The sequence below is a fragment of the Myotis lucifugus genome, unplaced genomic scaffold, assembly GCF_000147115.1.
Source record: "Myotis lucifugus unplaced genomic scaffold, Myoluc2.0 scaffold_16, whole genome shotgun sequence".
Taxonomy (NCBI): domain Eukaryota; kingdom Metazoa; phylum Chordata; class Mammalia; order Chiroptera; family Vespertilionidae; genus Myotis; species Myotis lucifugus.
In genome coordinates, this window is record NW_005871064.1 from 10,541,762 (window position 1) to 10,565,221 (window position 23,460).

At 45.5% G+C, this 23,460-nt stretch overlaps 1 protein-coding gene across 1 annotated transcript in view; it reads right to left on the reverse strand.

The window, feature by feature from the left end:
• The window catches only part of FHOD3 (formin homology 2 domain containing 3), a 327,675-nt gene that overhangs the window by 67,975 nt on the left and 236,240 nt on the right, over window positions 1–23,460 (reverse strand). Inside the window, exons 11-14 of the mRNA XM_023750800.1 lie at window positions 22,531–22,644; window positions 13,407–13,505; window positions 8,522–8,575; window positions 3,814–4,019 (exon numbers count right to left, since the gene is read on the reverse strand). Coding sequence (XP_023606568.1) covers window positions 3,814–4,019; window positions 8,522–8,575; window positions 13,407–13,505; window positions 22,531–22,644 — 473 coding nt within the window. The remainder of the gene's footprint in view (window positions 1–3,813; window positions 4,020–8,521; window positions 8,576–13,406; window positions 13,506–22,530; window positions 22,645–23,460) is intronic.

Consider the following 23,460-nt stretch of genomic DNA (forward strand, 5'->3'; position numbering starts at 1 on the left):
GATAGTTTCATACAGAGAAAAAATATTCAGGCCAGCACCACTAAATTCTAGGCAGTATTGGGACAAACATCCGCCATGAGCCACAAGAGAACCAGATGGAAAAACAATTCAAGCACACACTGACCTGAGGGTGGGGGTAGTGGCACAATTCATACAACTTATAGCGATTTAGCTGGGAAGGTTTGGGGCTGAGAGATCTCACTAGATGGCACACAATGCTATGGGTGTTTTACCATTAGCCCTTCCCTCTTTAAAAACATATTTTGTAAGAGAAGCTTTTGGTATTTTCATATCTTTTGCTATTAAAAGTTGTCCAGAATCTGAGTAGAGAGTTTTAACAAAAGAATCTAGGAAGTGACCTTTAATCCCAAGGTACACAGAATTCGATAACAAATAGACAGAAAAAAAATCCTCTTTTTTGTAAATAGAATTCTGAAATGTAGGCCATGATATTGCAGATACTGGGAAGACCACCACCACAAATACTGTGATACCACGATGCCCTGAGAAATGGCTGGGCTGAGCGCCAAAACAATAGCTGTACTCCCAGCAGGGTGCCAGCACCTCTTTGAGACTCGGTGAGAGGGATACTAGCCTCCCCGTTACTTATTCAGATGCACAAGGTATTAACTAGTTAGTATTCGGGAGGAGGGGGCAGAACCTGGCAGAATTATCACACAATTCCACAAGGTGAAAGAATGAAAAAGCGAGTCAACCCCTGGCACATTTGGACCACATCATGCCAGGTGTTTGGTGCAGGACAAACATCTGGATGTGTGATTATATTTTTTTATTCTTCCTCCAGATGCTGGGATATTGTAAATGTTAGGGATAAGCAAAAAATTACTTTGATCATTTGAAAATGGGAAATGGGCCCTGGCCGCTGTGGCTCAGTGGATAGACCATCAGCCCGTGCACCAAAGGGTCACAGGTTTGATTCCTGGTCAAGGAGACATACCTGTTTTGCAGGTTTGATCTCCAGCCCTGGTCAGGGCTCATATGGTAGGGAAGGTATCTCTCTCACATTGATGTTTCTCTCTCTCTCCTCCACCCCCATTTCTCCCTTCCACTCTATAAAAAGCAATGGAAAAAAATATCCTTGGGTGAGGATTAACTGAAGGGAAAGAAAACAAGAAAAGAAAATGGGCCCTAACCAGTTTGGCTCAGTGGATAGAGCGTCGGCCTGCGGACTGAAAGGTCCCAGGTTCGATTCTGGTCAAGGGCACGTACCTTGGTTGCGGGCACATCCCCAGTAGGAGGTGTGCAGGAGGCAGCTGATCGATGTTTCTCTCTCATCAATGTTTCTAACTCTCTATCCCTCTCCCTTCCTCTCTGTGAAAAATCAATAAAATATATTTAAAAAAAATGCCGAACCGGTTTGGCTCAGTGGATAGAGCGTCGGCCTGCGGACTCAAGGGTCCCAGGTTCGATTCCGGTCAAGGGCATGTACCTGTGTTGCGGGCACATCCCTACTGGGGGCTGTGCAGGAGGCAGCTGATCGATCTCTCTCATCGATGTTTCTGACTCTATCCCTCTCCCTTCTTCTCTGTAAAAATTCAATAAAATATATTAAAAAAAAGAAAAAAAGAAAATCACAAAAAGAATAGGATGCTAGGATGTTTCAAAGAACAATAACAACTGGGCTGACTGGGCTGAGGGAACCCTTTCTGTAATACCAACTTCGCATGTCTGTCCTAAGGGCGGAGGTCCTCAAGGCAGAAGGCGCCCTGAAACCATTCTCTAATACACTTATCATTTCCAATGGGATAATTCACTTAGGTATCAGGACAAGAAGGTTAGAATACTTTACTGGTCCCAACTGACTTGGATGAAAATTACCTAACATGGGACCGACAGCTCTTTTAGATTGCACAAGAGCTACTGCTTTCTTTCTCAGAAAAAAGCAAACACCACATAATGCTATTGTATCAATCTGTAATTATGTCTAAATTCAAGTTCCTATTCCTTTTTCAGAGGCAGAGGTCACTTACTGTATGATTTCAGTCAAACATTTGCTCAGTCTCTATTAATTTAGTCTTTGTAGAGGAAGATGACATTTGCTTTAATATATATATATATATATATATATATATATATATATATATATATATATTGATTTTAGAGAGGGAGAGAGAGATAGAAACATGACCAATGATGAGAGAGGATCATCGATCAGCTAGCTACCCTTTCCCTACTAGGGATCGAGCCTGAAACCCAGGCATGAACCCTCCTGGTTCATAGGTTAATGCTCAACCACTGAGCCACACGGTCTGGGCTGACATTTGCTTTTCATCTTTCTGAAAGCATACTGAAATAACTTTATGTTTTCATATTGTATGTACTCAAAACACTATTTTCTGTGTCCTTACTGAAGTTTAAAATGTTCTTCTTCATTGGCTAGAACAGCCTCCAGTTTGACTCTAACTGGACAAAATATTTAAGGAACTCTCGTTTTGCCACAGATATCAACTAGATTCAAATTTTTGAGGACAAAGACTATTTAGAGATACTGACAATTCCCTCTCAGCTTGAGGCCTCTCTGTATTTCACAGTTGAGACCACCATTCTGCAAACTTCTGGAGGTACAACAATTAGCATGAAAGGTCCTAAGATTAAGTGCAGAATTCCTTTGCAGGGAAGTGTTTTTCATATTGCCAGTTCAGTCAGAGCAGTGATATCAGGCAGGGTTTGGGAAGCACGGAGTTGTCACAGCACAGTCATTTTTCCCGATTCTCAGAGTCTCAACATTTTAAGACCGACATTACTCATCCATGACCGAGCCATCTGCCTGGGACGGTTTTCCGCGGCTCAGGGACCAGGAGGACTGGCCGAGATGCAAGGCCCCAGTGCGGCAGCCTGCCTGGCAGAGCAGCCGGGGCCGGGAGAGCCAGCGGAGAATCGCACAGACAGTTCTGTTCCGTTACAGCCAGTTCTGCTGAGGTCACGGAGTCCTGCCTTGTTTAAATTAAACTTGACGCCATATTTAGGCAACCCTCCTAGAGTTAAGAGTTGCCTGTCTCTGTTGTCTCCGTTGGCTGAATCTCTGTCAGGCTGCAAACCCCAATACTCGGTAAGCCCACCGGTGCTGGCTGCAGGGTTAACCAGCAGGCACCGTGGAGGCGCCTGTGCCCAGAACCACCCCCTCTGCTAAAGTGAAAGAAAACGGACCCACAATGTGCAGAGCAGCCAGCAAGGCAGCTGATGCTCTGAGGCTGCAGTGCACAATGTCCTTGTTTCCCCCCAAATAAAGCGAAGGTGACGGGGAATTTTTCCAGGGCCAGCCTGCCTGTCTGCACACACGCACCTCCACCCATGCCACGTGCCAGTAATCTTTACTATTTTCCTTTTTATTCTCTTCTTCGACATTTAATGCCTATGTTCACGAGGTCCACATTTTTCTTTGCCTGCACTGCTTAATTTTATTCTCCATCAGTTTAATTTAAACCAGACCCACAATCCCTCGGGTAAGAACATTTCAAAGTGGCCACTTTATGGGGCCGATCCAATAAAGAAATAACATTCAAATGATAGAGAACTAAGTTAAAAACCTGTGATTTAAAATGAGATGTCAAAGTCAGTCTTATCTTTGGAATTTTTTTTCAATGACCATACACTGACCATCTTTACAACAACTTTGCTTTCATGGATGTGGTCTGAACACACACACTCTTGCACCTGTGGCAGCCCAGGCTGCAGTCCCCCCTAAGCCTAGCCTTAGCTGACTGTCAGTGTTCGTTTGAACGTAGGAATGGTTACTACTGCCCAGAAAAAGCCCTCTGGTGCTAATGAGCCCTCCCCTCTCCCAGCACTCACCTTGGGGATGCTGAGGTGTTCCCGGGGAGGACGATGCTCCAGGGAGAGCCCCTTGTGAGTCTAGAGATGAAGGGCCAGGGCTCAGAGGGGCGGGGGCGGCTGGTGAGGTCAGGTCCAAGGAGAGGTCAGCTCTGCCCCGGCTCACGCTCCGGCTTCTCAGTTCCTTCTCGTGCGCCTCAGCTGCCAACTGCTCCAAGTATTTGTATCTGAAAGTGAAATTCCAAAGGGTTTCCGTAAAAAGAAAGAGGAGCCCGTGGCTGATGCTTGTTTATGGACGAAACACCTGCAGAGAGAGCTGGTTTCCTGATGCCGAGCACAGCGCGGGGCTGGCTGGAGGGCCCGCTTGCCAGGAACGCCCAGCGAAGCCAAGACGCTAGTGATTAAACATCCCGCATCAGGCACAACCAAACAGCCGGGGAGGGGGGCGGGTGGGAGGTGGCCACATCACACAGTCCCCAGACACCGGCTCGCGGCTGCAGAATCCTGGTTTGCTCTTTTAGGAAACATTTGTACAAATAAGCAAAACAACAGTAATGACCATCAAAAAGGCCCCACAGTGACAGCTGAAAACCACACACCCTCGGAGCTCACAGCTGTGAAATGGGAGGGTGCCCTTGTGTGGCAGAGAGAAACAGTGCCCCCCAAATACCAAAAGGGGGTGTTGGACCAAGGCCTCCCTGAATGTCTGAACCTGCTTCAATGCTCACAGCAATGCGACTGGAATTCACTTTGTTCTCCCGGTGTCGACCATGGAAACTTTTTTATATTCTAAAATATTTCTGAGTCGGACTCAGACATCCAATAGCTTGGACCTGACGTCACATATAGTTTATTCATCAAAGTCAGTTTAAAAGAACAAAGATACATCTGTTTTGCATTTCAGGCAGGCAGAACCCACTAACTGTTTATTAAGACCAGCTACCAATCATATTCTGCATGGTGCGCTTTATAGATCAGACCAAAATAACTTTGAAATATGTGCCTCTTCCAGATGTCTGCTAATTTTACCCACCATTATTTGTTCAGAAATAAATTTATGGGCCCAGCTGTAGCCGGGTTCTGACTATCTTACCCACCACCAGACTTTGAAACAGCTTATTCAAGACCCTCCCTCACATCCACCCAGATGTACTGCTTCAGTTCCCCCCAACAGGCAAGCGCCCAGCTCTGGCCCACCATCGCCCCCAGATGGCACTCCCATTTCACCTGGATAAGAAAGGTGGGGCACCTATACGAGACCTGTAAAAAATGCATTTAGAAAGCATGCACTTCTTCATTCATCCTTAAGGTGGGCGTGGCTCCCATCTGTCATCATCACCTCCTCCCTGCCAGTCCAGCGGCAGCCCGCCTCGGGCCAGGCTCACACGCACGCCTCCCATGAGGCTGCCTTGGCCACCACAGCTGGAAGCGATCGGGGGCCTTGCCTCGGAACTCATGTCGGATATGTAGCCCATTCAGCTCAGATGGCATTTTACATTTACTGCCTGGCATACTTAGTCATCTTTTCACATGTGCATGGCTGTTTTCAACAAGCAGATAATAGGATTTTTGAGAACAGGAAGGTTACCCTCCTTTGTTCTTTCCCTCGGTGCCTTGCACTTGTCAGCTGACGGGAGGTGAGCAAAGTGCGCAGTGAGAACCGTGCAGGGCAGCACCCCACCTGCAGGGCCAGCACCCCACCTGCAGAGGTCCCCTGAAGCACGGGGTGCAATGGGGGGACGCACCCACTTCACTTTCTTGGAGAGGCAGCTGACTCACACGTGAATCGCTGATAAAAGGTGCGGTAGGTCTGCACATATATAAATGTCTGAGGTTGGCTCCGAGGGCAGCTGCCTCACCGTGAAGGGTGGGGACGCTGGGTCCAGAGAGAAAGCTTTGGAAACTCTGGGCTTTTCTTGCCAACGAGGTCACCTCTCAAAAGGCAGGAGAGGAGACCAAAGAAAAGTATTTCTGAACTTAATTCTGACCAGCAAGGGAAAACCACTGGGCTTGGAGGGGATGGGAATCTTGGGAGAGAGTGGTCTTGAGGGTCAGAGCCCTTAGGAGGCATATTTTAATGAGATAGTGGTGAATGCAAGGCCAGAAAAGCTGCAGCCCAGGAGTCTGTGCATCCGAGCCTGCGACAGGAGAAAGGGACAGGCAAGGAATGACATGCAAATTAGGGGACCTGCACAGGCCCGAGAGACTGGAGATCACGAGCAGGAAAGTTGTGCTCAGCAGAATCAGAAGAGGGCAGAGAGAACAGTAACAACGGCCCATTTATGACCTTCACACTTCACTGGGTCCGGCCCTGGTCCTGGCCTCTGCAAACCCCGTCCATGGGCAGCGAGGCTGGCAGGCATGTGCTAGCAGCCAAAGGACTCACCCTATTTCCTGGGAGACCCCAGGGGTTCCTCACTCAGAGGCTGGGTATATACGACTCAAAGACTATTCCTGTCTCACAGGTGCCATCCTCGGGATCCAGAAGCCATGGGCAGAGTCACAGGTTTAATCTGAATTGTCCCAAGGGTGTGTATGTGGTAGATAAGAATGGCAGGGAAGGGGACATGGCGACTTGTTTAATGGATAGAACGTTTCAGTTTTACAAAATGAAAAGTGTCTGGGAAGTAAGGAACATGGACCCCACACACATGTGTGCTTCTCTCAGGAAGAGTTAACAGACGGAGTCTTTGTCCTTATTTCTGAACCTCTTTCCACCTCTCACCTCCACCAGCTTCCCCATCTATTTCTGAAGTCCGTTATACTTGCAAGTCTTATCTTTTCCTGGCTCACCCCCAGCAGCTTTCCAAACAGGGATGAAGGCATCGCTCCCTCACCCCCATCCTCAGCAGCTAATTCAAGAGGCAGGTGAACCGAAGTGGCAGGTCCAAACCAGAGGAAAAGGTTTGGATGTTTCCCTCAAACCTCCATGTAAACAGAGAGGTGGGCTGTAAGAAAAGGCCCTCCCACGGGGCCACAGGGAGCCCGCTCCTGCCCAGCTAAGAGGCCCAGACAGGTGAGTGACAGAGAGGGAATGTTGGGCCAGAGTGAGAGGAGTGGCAAACTCCTCTGCACACGTTCTCCAGGCATAAGTGATGTTCTGCTTTGGGGAAAAGAACCGTAAATAATATCCGGGAACAGGTAGCCTTTGGTGGTTTGGAAAATTCTGGGGTCAGTCTGAGCCAGTCAGACCTGACACCTCCCCAAGTGCTTTCCAGCCGTGCCTGTGCCGGTTGAGCCCGACAGCCATGCGGCCAAAACCTCAAAAAAGTGCAACATCTGGAGGGAATGCTAAAAAACAAGATAAAATTGGATTTCTTAAGCTTGGGCACAAAGTCAACAGCATTTCCAGTAAAAGTATAGATCATGTCCACCAATGTAAAAAAAAAAAAATGGTATGGCCTGGCCAGCGCGGCTCAGTGCTTGAGCGTCGACCTATAAACCAGGAGGTCACAGTTTGATTCCTTGTCAGGGCACATGCCTGGGTTGTGGGCTCGATCCACAGTGTGGGCTGTGCAGGAGGCAGCCGATCAATGATTCTCTCTCACTGATGTTTCTCTCTCTCCCTTTTCCTTACTCTCCGAAGTCAATAAAAATACATGTATTTTTTTAAATGGTACAAATTAGAGAAAGAGAAGTGTGTTTCTTTACCAGCATCTTTCACGCTACATTTGCTGTCCACACTGGTGATGAGGATGGCAATAATCGAATGTTTTATTCATGAGGCTGACCTAAGCACCTAATTTTTAAATTGAACATAGGCAGACTCCACTCCTCTATGCCCCAGTCTGTCCTGACCTATTTAGCTGATGGTGTCTAAAAAAAAAAATGAGCACAATTCCATTTTTTATTGGCAACGTTCAAATATTGTTAGGTTCCCAGCTGGCTCTGGTCTGAAACCAGCATTTCCATTTCTCCGTGCAGTAACCCCACCTGGTGGTGGACGGAATAACTGCAGGGCTACAGGGCAAAAATTGGTCTTTTTCACTGTTCTACTTCCCAAAACATGCTTATCTAAATTAATCAGACAGTGAGCACATTAACTTTGTATCTATTAATGGGGTTAAAAGTATGTTGCCACTGAAATTTTAAAAACTGGTTTACAGCTTAGATATTTGAAAGAAAGCTGTCCGTTTATTTGCTCATTTATTCCATGCATCTTTCCGGAGTGTCGAATATGTGCAAAGGATTGTGGCAGGCACTGGGACAACCCAGGAAAACCAGGCATGGTTCCTGCCACCAGGGACCTGAGTGCTGTTCAGGAGGGAGACAGGGAAGTGACAGGCACATTCGGTGAGTGTCTCAGGTGGGTGTGGGCCCCCCAGCCAGGGCCCGGCATAGCGCGTGTGGTCAAATATTTGTTGCCCGTATGCTGAGCATGTGACCTAGAAACATGCAGCAGGGACACCTCATGTAGGCTCAGTAGTGGTGGCACAGGATATGGGAAATATCTTCCACAGGTCAATATACAAATCAATGTGCTCACTTGTAGAAGAATTTTGGAGCAGACATATATTTCACACCATGATGACTCTAAATCAGAAACCTGTACTTCCTTGAAAAATGTAGATAACCTGACACTTATTCTACAAAACGCCAATTACCAAAGGTCTCAGGTCTCTTAGGGAAAGCTGTGATATTTTAATTCACACAGTTTCCACGGCATGCTTGGTTAGGAGTGCCAAGTCACGTGCGGTTTGGTTACATGGGGAAGAAGAGAGATACAAACCTTTCTTCTCTTGCTTGTCTTTGCTCCTCTCTTTTGTCTAAATACTCTCGGCTACTGAAAATAGATGGAGGAAACAAAATAGGGAAGAAAAAGAACAGAATTATTGCTCATAAGATTGCTAACAGTATATAATGAAAGCCCACTATTGCCTTGGAAATGGAAAGTGGCTGTAGTTGAATTTTTAAAAACCAAGGGTAAAGACTATGCTTTAAAAGCACTAAATATAATGGATCTCCTATAAAGTCACAGGAGTCCGAAATCATAGGATTGTTGGATTCACTCATGGACATGACCAATTACTCTTTGGAAAGAAGAATGCATGCCTAGTGGGGGAAGGGAGAAGAAAAATATTTTTTAAAGGTGAAACAATACATAAATAAAGTATGGCCATGACAAGCAAGCCATAGCTTTTAGAGGCGATTCGCATTCAGTCAAGCTCTGGTAGCACCACAACTTCCACCCCAAGAATTAAATCTGAGTGGCTCTGAGGGTCGCTGCGCTCCCCAGCTTGGACGTTGCTCCTACAGCCCAGGATCTCTCTCTGTGCCCCTCACATTCTGGCTCTCTGCAGGGATCCCTGGAGGCTCTCGCTCCATGCATTCTCTTTAGCCTGTACCCACGAGATGCCCAATTTTGACCAATTTTAATGTTTGTTTTTCTATTCCTGCTGGTGAGGTCCCAACGTGAACCTAAGCTTAAGATTGTGTGATCAGTCACCTCCCAATACACCATTTATTTTCCTGGAGAATTCTGGCATTATGGTTTTCTACACTGGGCCTAACATAGTTTGAGCATTTTACCCCTCGATGCCCTGGCAACTGGAGATAAAGGAGCAGTGAGTCAGAGCAACTGAAACAAGTTAGGAGAGGGAGAAAAAGCAACAGAGGCTCAAATTTGTTATCATTTATAAACATCCATCCTCATCACTTTTCATACTAGAAAGAAATTCTTCCATAACCCAAGAGGTTTAAGAGCATATTCAATAAAAATAGCAGCAGATAAGGAACAACTTTTAGATGGAATGCAAGGGAAAAGGCACAGGAGCATGAACAACTTAAATCAATGTAATGGGTGGTGAAAGGTCAGCCATTCCGGTGTTCCCAGGGACTACTTTATAAAGCTCTTCCTGTTTCCTCTTTTGAATTTCTTTTCATTCACATCCTCAGACTTTTAGGAAGAAACTGCCATCATTATAATTAATAGTTGTGTGTGGTCTGTCCTGATGATCACCATTCCTTCCTGGATAAGGTTTATTTAATATTTTCTATCTATCTATATCTATCTATCATCTATCTATCTATCTATCTATCTATCTATCTATCTATCTATATCTATCACCTATCTATATCTATCATCTATCTATATCATCTATCTATCATCTATCATGTATCTATCTATCATCTACCATCTATCTATATCTATATCTATCTATATCTATCATCTATCTATTACCTATCTGTCATCTATCTATATCTATCATCTATCTTTATCTATCATCTATCTATATCTATCATCTATCTATCTATTATCTATCTATCTATCTATCTATCTATCTATCTATCTATCTATCTATATCTATTGACAGAGTGAGAATTAGATCCAGACAATCCATCTTCAGAGACCATGCTCATAGCTGTTCACTCTTTGCCCTTGGTACCAAATGGATCTCATTTGTTATTTAAGAACACAGAGAGATTCTGGTTATGATATATATTTTTGTTACATGTCATATATATTATATATATTGTAACATAATGACTTAGGTATTGCAATGCACTATGTACTCTTGTAGGACTCCAATGTCATGAATGGTACACATTTAGGAATTATTCTATGGGTCCCTGAGGAACTGTTCATTTTTTTTCAATGTTTTGTTTTGATTCTTAGATTGGATAATTTCTACTGTTCTATCTAAAAGTCTTTGATTTTTTTCTTCATTTCCATTCAGCTATCAAGCCCAACCAATGAATTTTTTGTTTTGGTGGTTGTGTTTTTCAGTTCCACTTAGTTCGTCTTTATATCTCCTATTTCTTTGCAGAGACTTCACTTTTCATTTGTTTCAAAATCATTTGCCCTTCCTTCTTAGAGCCTGTTTATAATAAATGCTTTAAAGTCTTTGTCTGATAAAGACAGCATCCTTTTGTGGTTAGCATATTTTGGTTTCTTTTCCTTCTGAGTTAAGATTTGCCCTGGCTCTTTGTATGACAAGTTATTTTGGATTGCATTCTGCATATTTTTAAATATTTGCAAAGAGACTCTGGGTCTTATTTACATTCTATGAAGAACCTTGCTTGTTTTCTTTTGTTTTCCTTTAGAAGGCAAACAACTAAGTTAGGTTCAGCCTACAAGTGCTGACTGTCTTTATATATTAGTTCCAATATTAGCTCAATTTAAAAATATTTTAGTGCTATTGAAATCAAGCCCTATGTGTACCACCCAGTGGCCAGTCTAGGACCTGAGCAGTGGTTCGTCAGTACTTAGTTCTCAGTCTGCGGCTTGCTGTTTAGGTTGTGAGCCACCCCTGCACAAATCAGTACTCTCTTGATTTCTCTATGCTTTCCTATCACTTCCTGGCTTCCTTGGGTTGGTTTCCTGTCCTGGTCCTCCAGCCAGAAAGCTTGGGCTTTCTTTTCCCTGCCCTGCTGCACACTTTCAGTGACTCCATCCACACCCAGGCAACGCAGCAGGACACAGAGAGAAGAATGGTGATGTGCCTAGTGCTCTCAGGGTCATAGCTCTTCTGGTCAGAGTTTTAGGCCCCTACCTGGACACTGCTGCTATACAGGGGCTTCTAAAACAACATTGCTTGGACGGTGGGGTAGGAGAGAAGGAGAAAATATGAAAAAAAACCCCAGAGTTTCTCCACTCTCTGACCCTTAGGAATTCCTCCTACCGCCCTTCAGCCCAAAGGAGGGGCCTCCTCCCAGAGCTGTCAATGCACACTTGGTACGTGCCCCTGGGTTTTGGGGTGTGAGCCAGGTGATAGCGGAGGGAAAAGGGAAAACGGTAAACTTTCAGTGGTTAGGTGGGACAGTGAATGCTAGTCTCCTCCTCCAAACCTCCTGCTCTCTACACACCAGGGAGTTTTCAGAGCTCTACACACTTGTCCACGATTTTTGGTGCATGCAGAGACCGGAGGGGCAGAAGAGACAGGACCCTGGACCTGTTTTCAATCAAAATCTTTAGATGGGTAAGCTAATCTCTAAATTTTCCAGGTGTTTCAGCAAGATTCTCTGCTGCTATTTATGCAAATCTCCCAGAAAGCCCTGACACAGGAAGCCTTTAACCTGTTCAAGTGGTTTTTAGAAATTGGTCTTTCCAAAAGAGACACCCCCCAGAGCTACATCGTGAGAAGGGTTCATTCAAGTGTGGCATTTCCATGTATCACATGGTAGAAACCTGACAGCTCAGGGCATGCCACCCGATCACATGGGGGCTGATGTTGTCTTACTTCACGCAGCCCATTAACCCAGTCTTACCAAAGCCAGGATCAGCATTTCAACACAGACATGGGATATTTGTTTTCACATAGTAGTGAGTGACAGTTATGGCAACCTCACAGCTCTGCTCATAGTTTGATCATTTCTACAATTACACATACTCTTCCTGGCTGCTGACAAAGAAGTTCTTGAACCTGTAAAGCCTCACTAACAATGCGCTACATTCTTTGTAGGTGTAACTGGGAGGAATTGATGGGAAGATTGTTTGCCAAAGAAACTGAACGGAGGCAACAGGAAATGGAGATGGGGAGAGAAATGAAAAGAAGAAGAATATAGAAGCTATAGGAGAGGTGACTGGGAAGATGAAGGGAGAGATAAGGAGAAGGCAAGTAGGAAGGAGGGAAAGGAGGGAGCAAAGAATAAATGGAAGGAATGAGATGTGTAAGGACAGACTCGGCACATTCCATAAAGCGCTGCACAGCATGAAGCCCAGGGCAGGGGAGTGACTGGAGGTGAGGATGGGAGAACAGGTGACCTGGCTGAACACTGAGCAACACTGGACTCAGCAGCCACACAGGCTAAGACTTGGAACCTGGCGTGGGCTACACACAGGGACATATTCTTGGAGCTGAACAGAGACCCGGAGATTGGGGGACAATGTCCTGGGAGTAATCAGCACAATGACCTTTCTTTACCCTGTAGGGGAAGATTATTGGTTTTATTTAAAAATTAAAGATTGCTACAGGGAACAAAAAGCAAACCAGAAAGTGAAAAAAACATTTTCTTTTAGGCATCCAATAGAATATGAATAAAACATGAATAGTTTAGGGGGAAATAGCAAGTTAATTTAAGACAATTAGGTTCTCTGTCCTTATTTTATTTTTTACTAAAATTAGTTCAACTTTATCTTTTTAAAAAATAAGTTTTACATAGGGTAATGTTTTCTGGTTATTCTGCTTTACTTTTTATTTTTTTAAATTTGTCTTTATTGTTGAAAGTATCACAACAATACTTTGTGTGTTTGTCCCCTTTGTGTGTTTTTTTCCTCATTGATCCCCTCTACCCCGCACCCACCCCTCCCAGGCCTTAACCACACTATTGTGTATGGGTTATTCATATCTATATGTATAAAAGCCTAAGCAACCATTACAACTGAATGACCAGAATGTCTGGTTGACCAGTTGCTATGATGTGCACTGACCATCAGGGGGCAGATGCTCAACGCAGGAGCTGCCCCCTGGTGGTCAGTGCGCTCCCACAGCCAACCTCTCACAGCCAGCCAACCTCCCCTGGTCCTTCCCCCCGTCTGGTAGGCCCCGTCCAGCTGGCTCTGTCTGGCAGCCGGCAGGCCCTAACTCTATAACACCATTATTAATCATACAGAGCTGTGAAGGCAGGCACTTTCACTTCAATTCATTATCTTAGAAATCGGAAAATCCTCTTACCTGAACTTGTTCCTTTCTTCCCGTTCTATTCTCTGCAACCTTTCTTCTCTCTCCTGCCGCCGCCTCTCTCTCTCGGCTGCCAGGGACTCCTGGTGCTGCCTAAAGGATGATGTGAGAAGACCACTCAGTGATGACCTAAAGGTATAATAGTTCATGTTTTAGTGGGTTGGCCTACGATTAAAGGTACTGAAATAGGAATCGATCAGACCTTGGTTAGAACTGAGGGTCCGCCGGAACCTAGGGAGTGCTTGGGGAAAATCCCCGAGCATCTCAGGTCTTCTGTTTCAGGATCTCCATCTCTAAGTGGAGGTAAGTAACCTGCCACAGACACTGGGAGGACAAAATGGTGTTGTGTTTAAAATACTAAGCATTCTGCACAGCAAAGAAACCATCCACTAAAGGAAAAGGCAACCTAGAGAATGGGAGGAAGTATTTGCAAATCATATATATAAGAAGGGACTAACATCCAAAATGTATAAAGAGCTTGTATAACTCAACAGCAAAAAAAAAAAAAAGAAATAAAAAGAAAATTGGGTAGATCTGAACCGACATTTCTCCAAAGATGGCCAACAGGTATATGAAGAGATGCTCTGCATCTCTAATCATGAGAAAAATGCAAACCCCAAGAAACAGGCAACTTTTCTTCTCTCTCCTGCCGCCGCCTCTCTCTCTCGGCTGCCAGGGACTCCTGGTGCTGCCTAAAGGATGATGTGAGAAGACCACTCAGTGATGACCTAAAGGTATAATGAGTTCATGTTTTAGTGGGTTGGCCTACGATTAAAGGTACTGAAATAGGAATCGATGAGACCTTTCTCCAAAGATGGCCAACAGGTATATGAAGAGATGCTCTGCATCTCTAATCATGAGAAAAATGCAAACCCCAAGAAACAGGTCTTCCCCATCCCCATTGCTGCCATCCTGGGACATCTGCCATCCGAGACAGGACCTTGATTCCAGGCTTCCATGTGCTTTCTCTGCAGCCTGCCGCACACTGTCGGTGAGAGCCAAGCCTCCCCACCATGGGAGGGCACAGCTGGGCTCCCACAGCTGCTGTGGAGACGGGCCCCACATGCAACCTCACCTTACTGTGCTGGCTCACGCATCAAGCATGAAGCTGCTCTTCCAGGCGTGGCTGGCATCACACTCTGGCCTGTCCACTGGCCCTTCTGCAGGCTCCTGCCCCGGGCATGCGGCAATTCCTGCCCCTTCCCTCTTAACCCTCCACCCTCCTGGCCAAGACCATGTGAGTCCTTCAGCAGAACTCACCCAGCTCCATGTCCACCCTGTTTGGCTTCATAATTAAACCATTCCCCTGGCAGCTTCCAAAAGCACCTTTCCCACCAGCACCTCATGTCCTACGGTTTCCAGGCTTTACTGGCCCAGACTGAGGCCCATCCTTTCCATCTTTTCACTTCCTCTCCACTGCAGGCCAGCTTCCCCTCCCTTGTGCACTTACCTCTGCTCTAAGCACCAAGCTTCTCCCAGACACAGTCTCCCATGGATCTCAGGACCATGTTTTAAGGAAGATGTAAACTCACTCTATTCTCTCATCTCCCTCTTTACCTTCCCGCCTGCACATACTCTCACCTGCCCACTGGGCAAACCTAGAGGCAAACTGCAAGTTGTCTTACGTTAGAGCAGGGGTCCTCAAACTACGGCCCGCGAGCCACATGCAAATACAAATTTTGTATTTGTTCCCGTTTTGTTTTTTTACTTCAAAATAAGATATGTGCAGTGTGCATAGGAATTTGTTCATAGTTTTTTTTTAAACTATAGTCCGGCCCTCCAACGGTCTGAGGGACAGTGAACTGGACCCCTGTTTAAAAAGTTTGAGGTCCCCTGTGTTAGAGACTCAGTTTCCCAGACTTCTCACCAGAGATGTCCCTTGGGAGGATGGGCCATCTGTGCCTGACTCCTCTCCCTCCAGCTTGTCTGCGAAGGTTCATCACCGTGTTTACTACAATGGGAACTCAATATGTGCGGATGGTGTGCTTATCTTCTGTTTCTGTGGCCATGTGACCCTCATGACATCAGGGGGAGGGTCAGAATAGATCAGTGTCAGATTCCCATGCCAAGCACAAGGTTGGCACATTGTGAGCACTCAGTATTTTCTGAATGAAATATATGAGTTGCCGAAACTGGTTTGGCTCAGTGGATAGAGCATCGGCCTGCGGACTGAAAGGTCCCGGGTTCGATTCCGGTCAAGGGCATGTACCTGGGTTGCGGGCACATCCCCAGTAGGAGATGTGCAGGAGGCAGCTGATCGATGTTTCTCACTCATCGATGTTTCTAACTCTCTATCTCTCTCCCTTCCTCTCTGTAAAAAAATCAATAAAATATATTTTAAAAAAAAGAACTCATAAAAAAATAAATAAATAAAAATAAAGAAATATATGAGTAATATTTGTGACTGTGTGTGTGTGTGTGTGTGTGTGTGTGTGTGTGTTCAGCCCCAAGGGCCAGGTTTCCAGCTGTCACTGGCTACAATGGCATTGTTTACTGGCATTGTTCAAAGGTTATTGAATGAGAAAGAGAAGGAGGGGTATCTATCTACCATTCTAAGTGTGTGTAACTATCTACACACCAAATTTATCCCCAATTCTGTCTCTTCCATTATACCACTAAAGCTTCTCACTCATTGCTGGGCTTTGAGGTAAGGAGTGGGGAACTGAGATAAGAGAACAAATATCAGGAACCCAGGAATACATTTTCTGAAAGAAGAAATCTCCCTCTTTTTGCTCCGTAACCTTTATACACCACCAGTGCAAAACCACTGTAGCCAAGGACAACTGCAAAGCTGGCCATCGGGGGCCGTGACAGCCGAGTGATGGCACAGGGTTCAGCTTACAGCACCAATGAGCTGTACCGTCTCCAGCTCTGCGGGTGTAGGAATTCTGGTCTGTGATAGTTGCACTTTCTTGTTACAGATCTCACCAAATGCTAAGTGTCACACATGCTGCTTTCACTTGCAAACAGAATTATAATACACACCTATTACGGCTGCTCTGTACATCCTTTAGGTAAATAGGGTGAGAGAACTGTCTAGTTAAAAAAATCCAATTCCACTTTCCAAAGGAAGAAAACTCACGTTTGTTCGCCTGGTTATTGGCAAAGTGGTACAGGGCAGGGCAGGGCAGTGAGCAGGAGCCTGGGGAATCACATGCAAGAGACAGAAAGGGCTGCTGCCTGAGAGTAAAGAGCCCTAAAGGCAGAAAACAGGGAAAGTGGGACCAGCACAAAGTGCACTCTGCAAAAGCAAAACACCTCTCCACACTTCCAGTGAACATGGATGCTCCTAAGCATTGTCCTGTCTGTCTTAATAAAGATTTCCCCCAAATCTTCTAATCAAATGGCCAGTCCAGGAAGTTGAAGCATTTTCATCCTGAGGCTTTGTGGGACCCAGGTTCACTGCCACGGACCCCTGGAGGTTGTGAACCCCAAGAAACAAATGGATAGACACATAAGGATTTAAAGGGCTGAGAGCTGACATAGCGGAACCTGGACCCAAGAAGATGTTCATTCTGGCTGAAGAAGTCAGAGCCTCTGACAGGATGGGTGGGTCTTAGAGGATGCCACGGAATCGAACAAATGGAGAAAGGAGGAAGCTAGCCACGGGGCAGAGCACATACGAAGAAAGGGGCCTCAGGAGAGCCTGCTGTGTTCACGGGACATTCCCGGGGGGCTAAAGGACAGAGAGGTGGGGGGAAAGCTGGAAGACACATACAGGACCCAAACATGAAGCGTCCTCCAGGCGATGGTAACCAGCTGGGCTGTGTCCATAGGCAGTTGGGAGTCATTCACGGTTTCTAAGCAGGAAAAGTCACCTGCTCAGATGTGCATTTCAGAAAGGATAGAAGACATACACCACTGCAATGCAGAGTCTGGGCATGACGTAGGTCTGGAACTAAATCTGTGGTCGTAGGAACGATGAGGAGGAGTCAGATTCAAAATACATGTGGGACGAAGAATCTCTAGCATCTGTTAGGCGCCCACAGGCAGAGGGCTGAGCCAGAGCCCTGGTTCCCAACGCCCACAGTTGTTACATAAAACTGCCATCAGGGAGCCAGACCCTATTGTAAACTCACTCTGTCAACTGACCGGTGCTTCTCCTCTGCACTTTGGATGTAACACGATCAATTAATCAGGACCACATTGTGCCTTACAGGAACTCCTTGTCTGTAACGAGATTGCTATCAGGGAGTAGCAGCCGCCAAAGGGGGGGAGGGGGGCCTGCTTGCTGGGCAGCTCAGCACAGGCTCGTGGCTTCTTTGAACGGTAGGGAATCGTCCGCATTGATAGCCTTTATTTCCTGCTGGCAGTAGTGAACTGGGTACCATTAACTGTGATCACACAAAAAGGCATGATTTTATCCCATCTTCCGTGCTTTTTCCCAGTGATTTTTAAAAATATACTTTGATCAATTTAAAAGAAAAAGTTTACCTACAGCCCCATTGGACAGTGGGGCTCTTGACTCCACTGACACGAAATTTAAAAAGTACTGTGTAGCCCAGCCAGCATGGCTCAGTGGTTGAGCGTCGACCTATGAACCAGGAGGTCACGGTTCAATTCTCAGTCAGAGCATATGCCCGGGTTGCAAGTGTGATTCCCAGTGGGGGGCATGCAGGAGGCAGCTGATCAATGATTCTCTCTCATCATTGATGTCCCTATCTCTCTCTCTCCCTCTCCCTTCTTCTCTGAAGTCAATAAAAATATATTAAAAATAAATAAATAAATAAAAAGTACTGTGCAGATCAAGTGATGGACCACAGCCAACAAGTATTTGGGATCCAGACAAACACATGGGTCATATATTTGAAAAAAAGCAATGATCTGAAAACCAGACAAGTAGAACCTCAAGGCACAGGGAGATACTAGTGGAGGAAGAAATGATAAAAGCCAAAGTCAACTAGAAGGGGAAGACAAAACACACACAGAACAGACAGTCACATGAAGGAGGAAGTCGGGATGAAGACACAGGTAGCAGCAAATTCACTCAGGGCCATCGTCAGCAGTCCTGCCACGCAAGTAAGAACTGCAAGAGCTAACATCCCGGAAAAGAGGTAGAAACACATGGACACAGACACCATCAATCTGAGGGAGGAGTGACCACACCAGTGTGCAAGCAGGTCACAGGGCATGAGGTCCCACAAGGGGGAGTTTGGGCTGGAAGGAGAAGCCAGCACTCAGCACCACAGGCTCTCATGCTCCTAGTCTTAGCTCCTTGGTCCCAGCTTCCCCACACATTCTCGGGCTCTTTATCCCAGCCACCAATTTCTGCAAAGGCCCACAAGATGGAGATGTCCCCGCAGGGATGGGAAGAGAATGCCATCTGCCTTTCCCAACTTCCAGGAACCACAAATTCATGTGCTGTGATTACTGTTTGCTTGCTTGCTTGTTTCATTTGAATACTTGACCGTGAATGGTTCAACTATTCCTGTAATTATGCTTCCCTTTAACAAGAAAACATTTAGAACTTTTCCACTCAAAAAGTACATTTTTCAAAAGTGAAGCATTTTAAAAGTCGGCCTTCATTACACAGTTGTATCTTGTATCCCTGAGGGCCTTTGCAAATAATCTGGTTTTCCTATTTTGTTTCGGCATAATTCAAGTTCAATGTCATGAAAACTAATGCTATACTCTCTCTTTCTAAAAGAGAGCCCTATAAAGGAAGCTGTGATAGCAGATGTGGAGATGGACTGGTTTTGATTCCCCTGTTTTGACTTAGTTTTGTATACTGTTTCTTCAGTTCCTTCCTTTCTGGGTCAGTTTATCATTCCACGTTTTATTAACATCCAACCCACTGACATGCTTGGGGAGACTCTGGGAAACTCGCAGTGCAGACTGATGCTCAGGAGTCATGTCCAAGGCGGCCGGCCTGCCCCAAGGGCTGCTTTAGTTGGCCCGGTTTTCCCCGGACTTCTGAGAAGAGAGTCTTCTTTCCAAGTCAAGGGAATGAAGTCCTAGAGTCCCGAGTACTGCATGGGGCCCTGGCACACGTTAGTAGTCAGGAGTGTGGTGCCAGATGTGGGTTCTCGTCGCAAAAATGCAACTATTGTTCGTAACAGTTCAATGTCTTTCCTAAGAAAAAAGTTTTTCTTTTTGATTTCAATAAAATATGGATAGGTGAAACATTTCAACAATAAATCTTATGCATTCCACTGAAGAATATACCTCAGTCAAAACAATCATAGATCTCCATAAGGCAAAAAAATTCTCACAGATGTGAAAATAGATTATGGGTGACATGCAAAGAATTCAGTTGTCAAAAAGAAAAAAGAAAACATTAAACTATACAGAAACACACATTATCATAAATGCACCCGGCATAATATGCTTGGGCGATGGAGCACAAATGTGATTTGGAGTTGAGAACCCCTCTTATTTGTCTCTTGTTACAGTCACAAAGCAAAAGCCAACAAGGTGAGAGTAAGAAGGGATGATGCAGCCAGGCCTGATGGTTTCATGATCTTAATAATGAAAATGCATGCCCAATGTTTCATATGATTCATCACAGGGTTTTTCAAAGCCACAGACGGTAAGAGTTGAAGACACATGCAAATGGAAAGAAGCAATAGACCCTCTGAAGCTACTTTACCCACTGGTGGATCCAGTGGACGGCAAAGGTACTGAATTTCCTGTGCAGAAATGCACTGTGAAAGGGAACAGGCAGCTGGGAAGGGGCTCCTGCCACTGCTGTCCCCAGGGACCAGGTCTCGGCACACAGGCTCCCAAAGGGATTTCATCCAGCACCTTCTTCACACTGAGGACCGCGGAGCCATCTCCCCGGGTGTCATAGATGCCTCACACCTTGCATGTCCCAGGCTGGACATCTCAACCCTCCATCTGCTCTTCCTCCAGGATCTTCTGTCTCAGTTCCTTGCTTCTCACACCCACATGCAAGCCTGACCCCTCACTCCCTTTGCTTTCCATGCTCCCACCCTCCTGGTGGCAGCCAAGTCTGCCCAAACTCACTTCTCCCCGCAAGCCCCTGGGTCACTGGCCTTCTTGGTCATGGTCACCTCTCTCGGACTTGGAGGCAACCTCGCCCCTCCAGGTGCCATTCATTGATGTGTTAGAGGACATCGCCAGCTGCTTCCAAACCTGAGCAGCCCTGTGGGCTCAGGATGAAGACCAACATCCTCTCCAGGACAATCAAAGTGCTCCTGGATCCAGCCCTACTCTTCCTCCTCTAATTTCTCCCCCAGGAGACACTCAGCCAGATCAAAAAGGGAAGAAAACACAGACAGGAGTCCTTCAGGAGCCTGCACCCCTGAACCTTCCAGCTTAATCCTGACCTGGGTCTCTAGGAGTCAGAAAGAAGGTGGAGGTCGGGGCTTCACCTTTAGGACCAGGGAGGAACTTCCCCTAAGCCCAGGACTTTGGAAATTTGCAGACCTCCTGTCCTTATAACTTCTCATCTTCAAGGGCCTCCAAACAGTTCCCCAACCAATGAGTGGGCAATTCACCCAATTACCCAGCATTGGCTGCCGCTCTGCTGTGGCCAGAGTTGGGTACTGTGGAGGACACAGCACGGAATGGATCCTGCTGCCCACTCCCGAGGAGCTGGCAGCCTCACGGGTGTGAGATGTCTCCTGTAAGATGGGTCAGGCTCTCATATTCCTCACTTTGGCCCCAAATCCTCCATCCCATATGACAAGGATCTTCTTTATTAGTGACCTCTCTGGGAGCACAGGCAACCTCAGCTGACCCCAAGAAGAGGTGCCCCAGGGTAAAGGACAGAGGGTGTCTGCAGGGTAATCACCTTGTGACCTCATTACCAAGACCTAACTGAGCCTGAATATGCCCAGGCCAGGGCCACACTGGGCTGTGGAACCTGAGAGTTTGACAACCTGGGGCTTACATAGCATCTTAGAAATTAATGCTGAGGGGTGGCCGGGCAAACCACATTGGACAGCCCTTTTTCCTGGGGCTGTGAGGTCTTGCCTGCTCCACATCCTGACCAAATCTCTCATCACCAGCAGCACTTGGCCAAACACACCCTCTGATACACAGGAGAAGACCAGAATGCGGTACACAGATTGAATGTGTTTTAGATTCAGGATTTGCAGCAAATGACCCCCAGGGCATCATTTCTGTCTAGATTTCTGACCAATCATGAGCTGTTGGACATTATACTCCATCATAACACATTGTCACTTCCCATGGGACCCACACGGGGGCAGGGGGTTCACAGAGCACCTTCACCTGTACCTTTCATCTGTTCATCAAAACCACCCTCTAAGCCTGTGGGTTGCGAACAATGAAAATACATCCTGCATATCAGATATTTACATTACGATTCATAACAGTAGCAAAATTACAGTTATGAAGTAACAACGAAAATAATTTTATGGTTGGGGTTCACCACAACATGAGGAACTGCATTAAAGGGATGCGGCATTAGGAAGGTTGAGAACCACTGCCTAAGGTAAGGTTTGGCAGAATTGGCATTTTACCCTTAGGATGCAATAACTTTCCAGTGAGTTGGGGCCCTAGCCAGTGTTCTCTAACTCAGCACTCTTGCCATATAAGGGTAACTGTTTTCAACTGTTCTAAAATTACAGGTCCTACCTACCCTTCCCTTGTGAACACATCCTTGTGCAATCAGGAGTAAGAGTAAGGTAATTTCTGGTGGTCTAATACTCCTGCCAAGTTAAATTCCTTCCCTGGACCCATACAATTCTTTTCTCTTCTGGTAGGTCCTGGATTAATTACACAACACCTTAATGGGCCCACTAACGATGTACACAGAATTAATCATTCAGAGGTGAAAATTGATGTGCGTAAGACAAATTGCAGAGCTTACGCTAGATCTAGAACAGCTTTTGAGGGGTAAATCAAATCATTTACATTTAAATGTTTTGGAAAAATAGTTCTATACTTTCCATGGAAAGTGGGTAGGGAGATGAGATAATAATAACAAAATATCTCCAATAAAATATTTACTTACTAAATAGTGTGAAAGAAAGAAAACAGTCTTGCCTGTGGGATATATTCTGGAAAGGAAAATACTCCAGATTATACTTTCATTGACACTTTTCCGTTAGGCACTCTTCATCAAATGGATCCCCTTTACATGAAGACAGTGAAGCTATCAGAATGCTCCCTATAAGATAAGACCCACCTGTCCAGCCTGGGCTCCTGGGGGGTTGGAAGAGATGATGTAGAAGCAGTGGGCACAGCGGATCCAGACGAAGGTCTTGAAGAGTGATAAGAGTGGTTGCCAAAGTTGTTGTATCTAAAGAGTGCAAAGAATTAAGTTGGGAGCAAGGGGAGACAGAGAAATGAGTACAAGTCAGTAAATAAGGAATCGCAAATTATCTTAAATTTTCCAAGAGAAACAGGTCTGGAAATGCTAACACTGTCAGTGATTGCACTAACGCCAAAAAAAAAAAAATTTACTAACTGTTTTGTTTTGTTTATTTCTCAGTAGAGATGGTCCCCAAAGTCCAAACCCATTAAGCAGCAGGATTCTGACAAAGGGTTTAATAAGGCACTCATGTACAGCAAACTATTTGCTAACATAAATTATAATCCAAATTATTTTCATTTGAATCATGAAGAGTTTTCTTGCCTTTCCGGTGGTACAATTAGCACTAAATCTATTCAAGATCGGTAGAAAATGCCAGGTGATTGGCTAAAGAAACATCTGATTAAAAATTCTGCTTTAGGTATTTCTGAATCAGTTTCATTCATTAGATATAATCTCATTGTGTGGCTGGTGACGAAGAATAAGATGTCCCTGGGGCTTCTGGATTAGCCTGCTGCTAAAAGGTGCAAGTGTCTATGTTTTCATTCAATATTTCCCCAGGAATAACATTACAGCCACTAGGTTTAAATGAGCTTTCATCATTTCACAATCATCTTTTATAAGTTTCAGGATTTGAAGAATTCTAGAGTTTTCTTTGTTTTTCAGAATAGATGCCCTTTAGCAGGCTGTATTTGGCCATCTTTACTCAGTGAATTCCCAGAACACAAATTAGCATTGGAAGTCCTTGCCTGGGGTAGACACTAATGATTAATTACAAATAACAAGATTCAGAGAACTTTGCCT